Raw genomic sequence first — 14,951 nt, 5'->3', positions numbered from 1 at the left:
GATATGGTTCTATTTCTTGAGCTTGGTGTTGGGCATATGGTTTAATTATTTAGATTTCAAGTTAAAAATAATTTACATAGGGGAATTCCCTGGCAGTCCAGTGGTTGGGACTTCATGCTTTCACTGTCAAGGACCAGAGTTTGATTCCTGGTCAGGGAAGTAGGATCCCACAAGCCACACAGAGTGGCCAAAAATAAATAAAGTTAAAATTTGCATTTTTTAAAAAGATACATTCCTAGGTTCTTCGCACCACATGAATCAGTAAATATACGCCAGATTCACTCTCTAGGAAGCTATAACCCAGCTGATAGCCTCAATAATTTCTACAATAACAAAGCTGTGGGAAAATAGTGACATTTGACATTTGGGTTATTTGAAGAAAGTTCAATCATAAATGAGGATATATGCCCAAACAAGAATATACACACACAAACACTAAGTAAGCAGCTTTCAGAACATTACTCCTTTTTGCAAGTGTAAAAGTATCCTTTCATGTCTTTTCTTCCTTCAAAACATCTCATTTTCATCTAATGGTAGTGAAAGTCACTCAGTCCTGTCCAACTCTTTGCAACCCTGTGGACTGTACAGTCCACGGAACTCTCCAGGCCAGAATACTGGAGTGGTTAGCCTTTCCCTCCTCCAGATCTTCCCAACCCAGGGATCAAACCCAGGTGTCCCGCATTGCAGGCAGATTCTTCACCAGCTGAGCCACCAGGGAAGCCCATATTCATCTACTGTCACCTATTCCTACCACTACTAACCTTCGTTACTCTCTCCCAGATTAAAATCAATGCCCCCAGCTTGTCTCCCAGAAGTCTACTCTGTCTTATCCAAACCCTACTCTGATGCTGATGGCATACTAACTGTTTTTTAAAAATAAAATAAAAAGCCAAACAGATCAAACATACCCCTGCCTAAAAACCCCTGCTAGCTTTTTACTACATAAAGGTAAGCTCCCAGACTCTCCATCATGATCTCCAAAGCCCTACAGTTTTCATCACAGATTTCTCTCCAAAGACGACAGGTCCTTAAAGAACAGGGATTACATTTTGGATGCCTCACGTCCTCAAGCCTTCTATAGCAGGGGTCCCCAGCCTCCGAGATCTAATGCCTGATGATCTGAGGTGGAGCTGATGTAATAATAATAGAATAACATAATAAATGTAACACACTTAAATCATCCCCAAACCACCTCCCGACCCAATCTGTGGCAAAACTGTCTTCCATGAAACCCATCCCTGGTGCCAAAAAGTTGAGGACTGCTGTTTGTTCTATCACACTAAAATGCACTGAAGCCTAACTGATATAGAAAAAAAAGTTTATCTGCAAGACAGCTGTTACACAATTTCTCAATTTCAGAGAACAACTCAAAAACCAGCTCCAAATAATTAAAACATAATCCCTTAGAAATGCTTCATAGTGTTTTTAAACAAAGGCTTAAAACCATTACACTTATCCAGAGTCCATAGTAAATAAATTCATTTTATCTAGATTCCATTGCTGTTCTTCTTTAACTTTTGTTTTTTAGCAACTTGGAAAAAAAAAGTTGTTAAATACAACACATAAATTTAGAAAAGTATATAGGTATACTGTTACACATTAGCATGAAACTGTATCCACACAACCACCACCCTGGTCAAGAAACAGACAACAGCCAGTATCCAAGAAGCCCCCAGATGTCCCTTTCAGTTCACAACTCCCTCCTCTCACGTAGATGTACTTGCTATCTTAACTGTATGGTACTCGCATCTTCATTTCCAAGTATGAATCCATTAATGTTTCTCAGCCTTCTTTTCATTTCTGTCCCACCAGCAAGCCTTTTTAGAGCATTTTTTTTCCTAATTCCTCCCTGTCCTGCTCCCTCACCAAATTTTAACACCTCAGACATAGTGTGTATGTATATACATACTATGGCCCCTTGAACTGCTACAGACCGTCTTAACATCTAAGCCTTTTTCACTCCAAGGACCAATTTTCACTGCATTGGGTGTGGGGTGGGGAGCAAGGAAGGAGAGAGACCTGCCTCCAATGAGAATGCATACCCTAAACAATTCAGTTCTACCTATTTTTGAGCTCTATATAAATGAAACTGTACAGAACACGCTTCTGGGTCTGCTTTCTGCTCAAACTGTGTTCAAGATTCATCTGTCTTGCTGTGCATAGCTCTGTTCCGTTTTGTGAATGCCACAGTTCTCAATTTTACTGGGAGACACTTAGGCTGTTTTTATTTGAGCCTATTATGAACAATGCTGCTTTGAACATTCTTGTGTTGTCTCCTGGCACATCTAAGTACTCATTTCTTGCAGACTGTATATCTAGAAGGAGAATTCCTGGACCATAGGGTACAAGTATCTTCTACTTTTCCAAATTATACTGAATAGTTTTCCAAAGCAATTGTACAAATATATGTTGCATTAGAAGCATATGTAGTCCCCTTACAATTTTTCTTACCTTAAAAGAGAAGTTAAGCAAAATATACTCTATGCCTTCTTTTTCTTTTAAAATCTGAAGATCACTGTGCAAAGGACTATCAGGATCCACCCTGAGAATTACAAAACAACAAAAAAAAAAACCAGTTCAAACAAAAAGGTCAGATGTTTTTTCCTCACTAACTTCAAAAATGAACCATTCCAGAAGCTAACAACAGAGCCCCTGGGGCAAGTTTCAAACAGAGAAAGTCTAAAGTTGCTCTATGGCCCCTAGAAAAACAAATTACTATAGTCTCCAGTTCCTTGAGACAAAACGTCCAGAGAAGAGACCACAGCATTCTAAATCTATTCACTCATGCAAAGTTGGCAGTTATCCTAAAGGAAAGGGTCATATGTACATAGTCTTCTCAAGAACTCAAAAATTTAATCTGCTTCTTTCAAACTATATTATTAGACAAAGGGGTCAATGAGAGAAATTTACCAAGGACAAGTGAAATCACTAACAAAACCTAAATTTGTCTACAATTGTTTATATAAAGATCTCCTCATTTCTTACTTCGAGTACACAATGGATACTAACTCATCAAGTTATTTACACACGTTTGTTTGTATAGTTCCTAATTATCTCACTAACTCCATGAAACACTTTCTCTCACAGCTGGCCCTTCTTTTTCTCCTCCTGCTTTCTCATTTTACTTATTAAGCCCAAGAAACAGCTCATTTTAACAACCTAAGAACTACTTCTATACAAACAGGATCTAAAATTTTAAGTAAAAGCCATAGTAAATAGGTACCAAATTAAGCAGGGAGGAAATCTCATTGTGACAGTCTACCATTAAAAAGAGTGTGTTAGCATAAAAAAGCACTTACTTCTGCAGTTTAACATGCCAGTCATATAAACTGTCATTTATGAGTTCCACTGAATAAATCCCTGTAATGATATAGGGCACGTTAGTTACTCTTCACTTATCTTATAACTGTTGCACTTGATCTTATAACTATTGCTCTGCTGTAAATGTACACACTATATAGCCAACAAAAGCAAGAAATTCTGCTATTAAAACATAACAACTAAGTTGTAATGTAATAATTCTTGTGCTGGAACAGAGTATCTTATACCCTAAATAGACAGATAACTAAAGTCATCATGAAGAGGATTGTGGGGTTGAGAAACTGTTTACCATTCACTGCAAAAGGAAAAAAAAGATTATGCAAAACCACATGTACTTAAGACTTTTCCCCATGCATATACAAACATTTCTATTAAAATGGAATCCCTCTAACATATAGTTTTATAATCTTTCAGGGGGCATTTTTCCAGTTTAGCATATAGATATTTATTGTCAATTTTTAAAATAATTCTACAGTAATTTACTTTATGGATAAGCCATGATTTAATTAAGTTCACCATATATCTGGTTATTAATTTAATTTTTTGTAACTACAAAATAATGCCATAACAAACGTGATGATTTAACATTTCGGTATAAATAGTATTCAAATATTTAACTTTATTAGGTTTCTACACACAAACTTTCAGACTTCTTATAAGAACTGGTAGGACACCAAAACTTGTAATAATCTCAGAAACAAGTCTGACTTATCTTGTTCTATAAAGTGGAGAGGCTGATTGTTTTTAAGTAAGCTCTAATGATTTAGATTTGATCACTCTGAAAAATTCTGAATGAATTATAATGCTACTTTTTTCAAAGAAAGTAAAGTTTGGCTCTTTATCTTATACAATACTGTTAGACTCTCTGCAATAGTATGTGGGAATTTTACATCAGTTATGGAGGTTCCACAATATTTAAGTCTTAAAGTGGTTAAGAAAGAACTCTTAAGTCAAACTATAATTTTAAAAAAAACCTATTTTAACTCTCTCTATAACAGTTAATTATGTATATGAGTTTGTCATTTCAAAAAAGGAATAAAAAACATAAATTAACTTGGCAATAGTTCTTTGTACAATAAAACATATTCATCTTATTTACTTTCTAAAGCAGATATTTCTTGTACCTTTCCCAGAAGATAAAAATCCTACGAATTAATCCCTATCAACAAGAAGACAAAAAATGTGTCCATAAAAACAATTTCTAAAAATCCAAACAATAAGTGAACTCATCCTATTTTATCCCCTACATCTTTTGGTTACTTAAATTTGCATTTGCATTTCACATTCCTAAAATACAGTTAATAAACATTTCTGTTTCTGTCCAGTTATACTATGAGAAATGAAGTTATATTATATCTGAAAACTTTAGGCATAAGGACAACAGCAGAGATCCAGAGGTCCTTACCTGTTTTATAACTCTGTGATCTGTATATGTCCCTGAGCTCTTTCATAAGTCTATCTGAAGCTTGTACAGACCCAGACACTGCACCCTGAAACATAAAACTTGCTGTTTACCAGGATTTATTGATTCAAACAACTAAAGATATAAGGTATCTGAACCTGAAATGAATGTTCACGATGAGACTGTAAAAATGGATCACCACTTAACATTTTAAGAAGTCAAAAAAATTAAATCAATGATCATAAAGTTGCAACAGGAATACAAATTTGGAACAGGTCTGATTTATTTACTATTTGTCATCTGAAAAAAAAAAGACTAATTTATGTCCAGATCACCACGACCACTTCAATAGCCTAGAACTAATAAGGGTCTATTTCAAATTCATCAATTTTTTAAAAATTTATTTTCTTTTTTGTGGTTTTACTGGGGTGGGAAGTTTCATGTTCACAGCAAAGTTAAGAGGACAGTACAGAGATTTCCTATATAACTGCCCCTCACAATAGTCACCCTCATTATCAAGCATCCTTCAAGGGCATACTTCTTACAACTTATAAACCTATTTGGACACATCATCACACCATCTTATGGTTCACTTTTGGTGCTGTACGTTCTATGGATCTGGACAAACGTATAATGACATACATCCACACGTTACAGTGACAAAGTATTTTCATTGCCCAAAAAGTCCTCAGCACTTCACCTAGTAACCCCACCCCATCCCCCAATGGCTGGCAACCACGGATCTTTTTACTATCTCCATAGTTTTGCCTTTTCCAGAATGCCGTATAATTGAAACACAGTCTGCAACCTTTTCAGATCAGCTCCTTTCACCTGTAACATGGATTTAAGGTTCCTCCACACCTATGTCCTGTCTTGACAACCCATTACTTTTTTTCTATCAGGGATTAATATTCCATTGCCTGGATGTATTACAGTTTATTTGCTCTCCTACCAAAGATGATCTTGGTTGCTTCCAAGCTTTGGCAATTATGAACAAAGCTGCTATAAACATCTATGTGCAGGTTTTTGTGTGGATATAACTTTTCAGTTTATTTGGGCAAATACCAAGGAGCTCAACTGCTGGATTGTATGGTAAGAATATGTTTAGTTTTTAAAGAATCTGCCAGATACTATTTTCCTATCAGCAATCAGAAAAGTTTCCTGTTGCTCCATATCCTCACCAGTCATTTGGTATTGCCAGTGCTCCAGATTTTGGCGGTTTTAATAGATGTGTAGGGGTTCCATACATTTTTGAAAATTACTAGAAGACCCTCAACATGATACATTAACTAAAGCAGTTTCCTTATAATCAAGAATAATATACTAATAATCTATAGTTTACATATTAAGAAAGAGAAACATGTCCGCATACATACAACTGGTTTCAGTACTTTTCAGTGTTCCAACTTCTCTGAAGATTAAAAGGCACCAGTATCTTATCCTAAGACTGAATACGAATAGAACTATTTATCATAAGAAAAACATTTAGAATGTCTTCTGAATTAAAAAACAGAAAAGAAAACCTGACCTTGTAAAATTTTATTTTTTTTTTAAATAAATTTATTTAATTGGAAGCTAATTACTTTACAATATTGTATTGGTTTTGCCATACATCAACATGAATCTGCCACAGGTATACACGTGTTCCCCATTCTGAACTCCCCCTCCCACCTCCCTCCCCATATCATCCCTCTGGGTCATCCCAGTGCACCAGCCCTGAGCATCCTGTATCATGCATCAAACCTGGACTGGCAATTCATTTCACATATGATATTACATATGTTTCAACGCCATTCTCCCAAATCATCCCACCCTCGCCCTCTCCCAGAGTCCAAAAGACTGTTCTGAACATCTGTGTAAAATTTTAAATGCTGCACCTTAAAAACTGCACTACACTTTAAGGTGAGGTAGAAAATCTGGCTACGTTATTTGATGAGTTAAAACTCCAGTTTCACATCTGTAGAGTAGGAAGAATATTTCACACAGTGCTTATGAAAATTAAATGCAAAGGCATATAAAAAGTTTAAAGGACTTAGTATGTGTCATGTGATAGCATTCAATAATTTGTGGCTGTTTGACTATAACACACAAACTGGATGCAATCACAAGATATAGAAAGTAAGAGTAAATATCTTTAACTTGAATACCACAAGCTTTTATTTATTTTTTAATAATCAAGGTAAAGACTTGGCTAAATTTCTTTGCTCTCTAAAGAAAGATCTGCCATTTACATTAGTACAGTAAGTATGACTGACAACATGAGAGTCATCTTCCTATTTACAACACTTCTCATCTCCTTGCACAACAATTCACTCCCTGTGTTTGAGAATCTGTGCTCAGGACAAAAGAACTGGTTCTCAGATTTCATGGGGTTGATAAACAGCTTTCACAGAAAGGCAGTAGGTAAACAGTTAAGTGTTGAGACGGAGAGCTAGACTTTCATTTGCTATTTCTCTACACTGAACATTTATATACATCATTCTCCTTTATTATTTACAAAAATCATCTAAACGGTACATAATGTCCACGTTACAGAGTTGGGAAACTGAAGCCACACAGCTGTGTTTGCTACCACGCTGCTTCATATAAAAGATGTTGAGTCAAAAGAAAAAGTTACATTTGGTTCTGTCATGGCAGAACAAACCAGATGCCAGCTTCATGAAGAAGAGAGAATTTGAATTATACTTTGTAGGAGAGACTGAATTTAAATTTACAGATCCCATAGGAAAAGGGTAAAGAGAGAAAACAGGATAAGCAGGTTGAACAGTAACTCATTTCAGATGAACAGAGTAGAAAAGCAGATGAACAGGGTAGAAAGGAGCTATCAGTAGATGAGAAATGTTAGGGGAAAAAGTAAAACTAGGGCAATAAAACATATGACTGAATCTACTACCAAGGCAGGGATGGAGAGGCCTGGCTGAGGTTGGTATCTTATTGAATTGCTCTGTATTCCTGTACAGCTGACTCTTGAATAAGATGAGTTGGAACTGCATGGATCCACTTACATGCAGATTTTTTCAATAAATACATACTACACTATCTGCAGTTAGTTGAATCCTTGGATGTGGAACTGCAGATATAGAAGGCTGGCTGTAGTTACATGTGGATTTCTGACTGTGTAAGGTCAGCATCCAAGGGTCAATTGTAATTATTTAACCACAAAAGTCCAGGTTCTAGATACTTATATAATACTTACATTGAGATGGTCTTGCCTTTGAGTCTTCCTAATTTTCTCTAATATTGCCAAATTTTCTTTTTCAATTCCTTCATCCTCTGACTTTTTCCCACTAATAGGCTCTTCTTCCTTCATCTCATAATGATCCAAGTCTTCTATATCCTACAAAAAATGTAAAAATTTAGCTACTCAAGCTCATGCCAAAAGTTAAATTATTCTTGACCTAGAAAATAGAAGAGAGAAATACATGTATCTTATGAGGAGAGGAGAAAAGCTTTCACCATTCAATTTAAAAGGTTCTCTCCTTTTATATCCTATATTTTAAAGCTAGAAACTGAGTAAAGCATATTTAATAATTTTACAAAGCCATAACCATCTTAAATGGCTTTAAATCTCCTATTAAGAGGAATTTTTGAAATAGTACAGCATGAGGTACCAAGAACTTTAACTTGACTTCTAAAAATCCATTAGATTTAGTTTAGTACCTAGTCTAAAATGTGAACACAGATATAGGCACAAATCTATTTGCCCATTTCAACTTTATAACCACAAAAACAAAATTTTCATGTGCAAAATATCAGAACAGTTAATCAACAGAATGCCAGAAGACCATTAAAATGCCAATACAGTATAATGGCTTCTTCTATATCAATAATGAAATAAAAGACACAGAATACAAAATTGAATACACAGAATGTTAATTATGTCAAAATAAGCACAGGAAAAAAAGGACATATACTGAAATACTATTATCAGTGTTTTTTCTTCTTTTCCAAGTTTTCTGTACTGAGCACATATTGATTTTTTATAATTAGGAAAAAAGTTAAAAAAAAGAATTCAAACACCATCTCTAGGTCAACATCATTTATCTCCACATAATTCTTCTCCCTCCTTTCCCTTATTATCTGCTTTTACACATTTAAAGATTCTGCATACGTTTGTATAAATCTATTATCTTACTTCCAATTTTACTTCAGTCATCAAAATCTCTAAAGAAGTAGTCTATATGTTATCTCCATTTTATCAAGCAGATTAATTCATGATTTCTAGACCAGGTTGATTTAGACCACTTCCATCCAGACTCAATGATCTTTTTCTTGGACTGCCATCTCTTCAACTCCTATTTCTTTCGTATTTAGACCCTGTCTATGACTTCACACTTCATAGAGCCGATTTCCCCTGGATTGCACATTTCAGCTATGATTTACCATCTACACTTTTTTCTTCAGAGTGCTGGGTTGTATCTCCTCCTCCAACTTAAACCTCAGCCATATTCCAACCCACAAAATTTTTCCACTCAGTATTAAACAACACAGAAGTCATCATTATCATCTTTACAAAACAATATTCACGGTATACTATTTTCTTCTTAAGGCCTTATCAACAATCACACCAAATATAAACAAATATTGTCTCTAATTAAAAACTCAGCCATCTGCTTTTTCTAGACAAACTTGCTTTCCAAGACTCTAACACATCAATCTTCTTCCAAAAGGACAACCTCCAATGTGCTCACACACCATGCCCAGGGTTGTTCTGGGCCTTTTTACCACATTATTTTAGTTGCCTTGAATATCTTTTCACCTGTCCTAATCTGACATCTCCAAAGTCTATCCTACCTTTCCAGGTTTCCCCAAATGTTGCTATCCTTCCCTCATATTATCTTGTGAATGGAAAAAAGAAAGGTACATAAACTCTTTGAGTACAATATCTATTTTATTATATACTGGGCTCAATAAAAAGTTTAAAATTTTAATTCAGTTTATTCCAAAGTTAAACTCCATGTAAACATTAAAAAAAAACTTCCTATATCTCCAAAATTCATTCTAATTGGATAATGTTAAGAATTATTTTAGGGCTTCCCTAGTGGCTCAGTGGCAAAGATTCTGCCTGCCAATGCAGAAGACACGGGTTCGATCCCTGGCCCAGGAAGACCCCACGTGCCACAGAGCAACTAAGCCCCTGCACCACAACTACTGAGCCTGTGCTCTAGAGCCCGGGAATGACAACTCTAGAGCCCATGTGCCATAACAACTGAAGCCCCCACGCCCTAGACAGAGTCTGTGCTGGGCAACAAGAGAAGCAACCACAATGAGAAGCCCACGCACTGCAAGGAAGAATAGACCCCGCTCTCTGCAACTAGAGAAAAACTGGCACAGCAACGAAGACTCAGCACAGTCAAAAATAAAGTTATTTTTTTCCAAAAAAGAATTATTTTTACTTCCAGACTCACAAAACAAACCTCCAACTACATTAGTTATAAGGCATCCTAAGAAGTGAACTTAAGATTTACATTTTTCCAAATCAAGAAAAATAAGGTAATAACCTGAATCAATTCTAAGACCCAAAACAGAAAAATGTTTTAAAACCAATGTTGTGGAACTTAAATGCCTTTTATCAGGTCAGTACAGAGAAAGAGATCTTCATTATGAAGTTTGAATTTAAATGCAAAGCTTCAGAGTCTGAAAACCTCTAAAATTTTATCAATGACTGGCAACTAGACTGATGTAAGCTCAATGTCTTTGGAATTTCCTCTTTGACACTCTTAAGTTTTCAATATGAAATAGTTTTCATTACTTCTAATGAACAGTCCCTTAAATGTTCTCAAATTCCCCTTTTATTCCAACTTTTGAAACTTAGTAGTTCCTATTCTTAAACCAAATCACGTTAAGTATTGACTACTATTAAATTCATATATAATTTTAGTACTAAATGTTAAGAGCTCTTATTTTCCATGAAATCAAATCCAAGGACATCAGATAAGCAATTTGCTAAAAAGCGTATGATGAATTAGAGATAAAGCCAGATTTTATAAACTGTATTAAACTTCAAATACAATGTGCTTCTCATTATTCCACATTAACAATGGTTTTAATAAAGGAGATTAGAAAATTACTAAAATGTCCAAAAATGAAGATATTTATGAAATGTTACTTTTACATAAAATACCTACTTCAGCCATCTCTTCCTCTTCCTCCTCTTCTGAAGTCACCTCTTCTGTTGTCCCATTCTGAAAAGAAAAAAAGTTTGCCAGGACTACACAGAACAAGTAAGCACACAGCATATCGGAAGACTTTAGGGACAAACTACTTGTCACTGCAATTCCACTAACAGTTTATTAAAGCTGAAACATTAAATTTTAATTTTAACATTTAATTTTCTTAAATTCTGCTTTGACAAATATTTATCAGCTTTTTAAGAAAATTTTTGAAAAATTCAACTTAACAGATGCCTTAGAAATTAACAAAGGCAGAGTCAAATATAAAGCAAACAGAAAAAAATTTAAACATATTCTAATTAATATTTTAAATATTCTAGTTTAAAATAAGAAAACATTTTATACATATCGTTATGCCTATAAGGCCAATGGCTTCTTTTTGGCTTAAAATACCCCAAACCAAGGGTTCCTTAAAATATCTACCTTTTAAGGTTTGAAAAACCTGAATCTTTCCATAAATTCTACAGTTTACATTTTAAAAGGTTAAATGCGTCATAAAGGCATAGACACTGCACAAAACTAAAAGTTATAAAGTAATCACCATTTCACTAAAGCGCGATTTTTCTTTTTTTATAACATGCTATTTACCACAGAATATATCTGTATAAGTTACAACTTAACTCTCATTCACAGAGAGTCAGATGGGGTTTTAAGAAGAGGTTTTATATCCAGTTTAATCAGAGTTCATAAAGACAAGCTTCCTGGACCCAGGGCACAGTTCTCCAGGACACAGAGTTCTCTAGGACTTTAAAAACTTGGTATTTTTTTCCCCAGAAATTCCTACTCTATTTGTCCAACTACAGCTGGTAAGGATCACGCTCATATAGGAGATCAACCTTGCTGGCCTCTTAGTGTCAGTGTCAGAACCAGAGGAAAAAAAACAATTTTTTAATGTAACTCAATGCAGCAGCAAACTCTCCTAACAGATTTCTCTCTTCTTTTTACTTAGGAACTGCAATGGCCACCTGTCAAGCACTTCCCATTCACACGCCACAGGCAGAGTACAGGTCTGAAAAACCAGGAGAGGCCACAGCAGAGAAGAGTGACAACTGCTAAGGACACGCACAACAACTCATACCCCATCTAAAAATGAGGAGATAATCAGGGATCACCAGATATTTGAAGAAACTAGCAATCTGAAAGAAAGGCACCAAGTTAAACAAGCAGAAGTGGCCTGAAGCATGATCAATGAAAGCAATAAAACAATTTAAAATCTGAATTGGAGGGACTTGCCTGGTGGTCCAGCAGTTAAGGAACCACCTTCCAATGCAGGGGATATAGGTTCGACCCCTGGTCGGGGAACTAAGATGCCATATGCCACAGGGCAACAACTACTGAGCCCTTACACCCTTGGAGCCCACACACCATGACTAGAAAACAGTCCATGAACTGTGACAAAGACCCACTGTGCTGCAACTTAAGACCAAAAATTAAACAAATACTTTAAAAAATCTAACTGGAATCTTTAGCAGTAATTGAGAAGATACTGCATCCACAAAATCTAAAAATATTACTATGTGAAAGAACAAGAGAGTTCTGGGAAATCAAAAATATCTCCCCTCAAAGGAAAAAAACAACTTAGTAGAAGGGCCAGAGAGCACAACGGACCTGAATGAACAAAATATTTATGATTAAAGAAGACAACCAAACTGTGACATTCCCCTAAAATGTGGAGAAAAAGGAGATGGGGGGTGGGGTGGGAAGAAGGTGATTAAAATAAGAGAAGAGTTAAGGGAAAAGAGAGCAGAATATAGAGAAACAATATTCATCCAATATTCATTCAGAAAATGAGGGAAAGAAAGACAAATGTTACCAACCTAAAGAAGGATGTCAAAATATCAAATAGCTCTGAATGCCCCAAGTAATGCTGAAAAGTAAAACCCCATACTTTACAGTTAAAGGAAAAAAAACACATCAATTTCCAGAGAGAAAAACTATAAAGAACTAAGAATCAGACAGGTTTCAGACTTTTCATCTGTAACAAAATATACCAGAAGAAAAAAATGTAAAGAACTTGGAAAAGACTCAGCTATGAATTTAGAATTCCCTGAGTTCCATCAAGATGCAAGCCATACCTGTGTTTATTCAGCACCGGATCCTTAGCACTTACACAGAGTACTTTACACAAAGTCAAATAAATATATTAAATAAATAATAAAAACAGACACTGAGTATTCAAGGAACACTCCTCATATCCACCCTCAGAAATCCTTTCTAGAAAGAAGAATGCATTAGTCAGAGTATATTTCAGAGAGGGGCAACCACGGAGTACAAGAAACAGCAATATTCAAAGACATCACTGGTTAAGTCTAAGCAACTGCTGCTAACGCAGCTCAAAGTTTACAGGCCATATTCTGATCACAGTGAAAAACTAAAAACCCCAAAGCTGCCTGAGAATCTTTAAAAAATTTTTCTAAATAATTTTTGAATTTAAGAAGAAATTGACCTTCATATGCCCCTGTAATTCAATTCCTAAATACATGCCCAGAGACATACTTGCACAGGTGCACCATGTACTATAGACAAAAATGATCATGGGAGCACTGTTCCTAATAGCAAACTGGAATCAAACCAAAAGTCAGTAAACAGTCAAATGGATGAGTATGTACAGTACAATGGAATAAATACAGCAATAATAAAGAACTATAACTACACACCATCTAAATGAACACACTCACAATGCTGAGCCAAAGACAGACATAAAGAATACACAGATAGTATAACTCTTTAATATGAAGCTCAAAAACAGGCAACACTAAACCATATTGTTCAGGGATGGATATATGAGCAATAAAACTAGAGACAAGTAAGGGGAGGATTACATATAGGAGAATGATAATCTGGAAAGGGCCTGAAGAAGATTTCTGCAGTGCAAGCAATGTTCTGTTTCTTTACCTGAGGGGTGGCTAGGCAATAGTTGCCAGGTATTCCCTATCACTAGTTATTATTCTAAACTTATGCCTATATACTTTCAATACACATTATTTAAAACTTTTTCTTGTAAAATATAAGAAAAGTAATATGAACTAGAGATGGACTCAAACTACTTAAGACATACAAACTGTTTAGAAAATAAGTAAATTTTAAGATCTATGCAATAAAGTCAAACAACACTGTAAAAGAAAACAAATGCCCTTACATGTTTCATTATAAAATTTAAATCACATTGATCCAGTAAACTAAAAGAGAAAAAGAAATGATTAGGACTAGAGTAAAAAATAAAAACATTTAAAAAGGGTCAATTCTTTCAAAAGACCATTATAATAAAACAGACAAGCCTCAAGATAAAGAAAACTTTAGAAAAGATTATAACCACAGATGAAGATGATGCAAAAAGTGAATACTACTGATTGAAGAAATGGAAAATCTAAGTAGAATATTACATAGAAAAGAAAAATGGAACGGGCTCAGATGTTTGTTTAAATCAGGGCTTCTCAACCTTGGAACTATTGATATTCTTGAACCAAATGACTGTTTGTTGTGGGGAACTGTCCTGACATTGCAGGATATTTAGTAACATCCCCTCTACCCACAAAAAGCCAACAGCACACTCCTCCACCCCTGCCAGCATGAGGATACAAAGTATCTCCAAATACTTTCACATGTCCCATGGGAGGCAAAACTACCCCCTAGCTGAAAATTGATTTCAACTGGTTGAGATTTTAGAAAAAAAAATACACAAAGCTTCCCAAGTCATGATACTGCTTTATACTCTGATACCAAAATTAAACAAGAGGAGCATAAAAGAAAAGAGACTATATTAGACTCTACTTAAAGTAGAAAAACCCAATATAAAGTATCATATCTATTGTGTTCTACCCCCAACTCCCAACCTACATAGGCACTGAATGTTTATTATGTGAATGCAAGGAAGAGTCAAAATTAGGAAACTTATGCATGTAATTTATGTTATATCCCTATATGGAATTATTAATATATGCATGGTCATGAAAAACAAGGTAGGTCTATATGTATTGTGTCCATGATATACTGTTAAGTGAAAAACCTATGTTTTCTAAAGAAGCAAAGCTGAACATAGACTATACTTTTCTCCC

At 35.1% G+C, this 14,951-nt stretch overlaps 1 protein-coding gene across 2 annotated transcripts in view; it reads right to left on the bottom strand.

Moving 5' to 3' along the window:
- The window catches only part of UBE2Q2 (ubiquitin conjugating enzyme E2 Q2), a 61,387-nt gene that overhangs the window by 27,893 nt on the left and 18,543 nt on the right, over positions 1-14,951 (bottom strand). For both annotated transcript variants that reach the window (XM_052659476.1, XM_052659477.1), the window contains 5 exons: positions 10,852-10,908; positions 7,920-8,060; positions 4,727-4,811; positions 3,300-3,360; positions 2,452-2,542 (listed from right to left, as the gene is read on the bottom strand). In XM_052659476.1, coding sequence (XP_052515436.1) covers positions 2,452-2,542; positions 3,300-3,360; positions 4,727-4,811; positions 7,920-8,060; positions 10,852-10,908 — 435 coding nt within the window. The remainder of the gene's footprint in view (positions 1-2,451; positions 2,543-3,299; positions 3,361-4,726; positions 4,812-7,919; positions 8,061-10,851; positions 10,909-14,951) is intronic.

This window comes from Budorcas taxicolor, chromosome 21 (genome assembly GCF_023091745.1).
Source record: "Budorcas taxicolor isolate Tak-1 chromosome 21, Takin1.1, whole genome shotgun sequence".
Lineage (NCBI taxonomy): Eukaryota > Metazoa > Chordata > Mammalia > Artiodactyla > Bovidae > Budorcas > Budorcas taxicolor.
The sequence above is the reverse complement of the archived record's forward strand: the minus strand, read 5'-3'. Positions and strand labels throughout refer to the sequence as shown.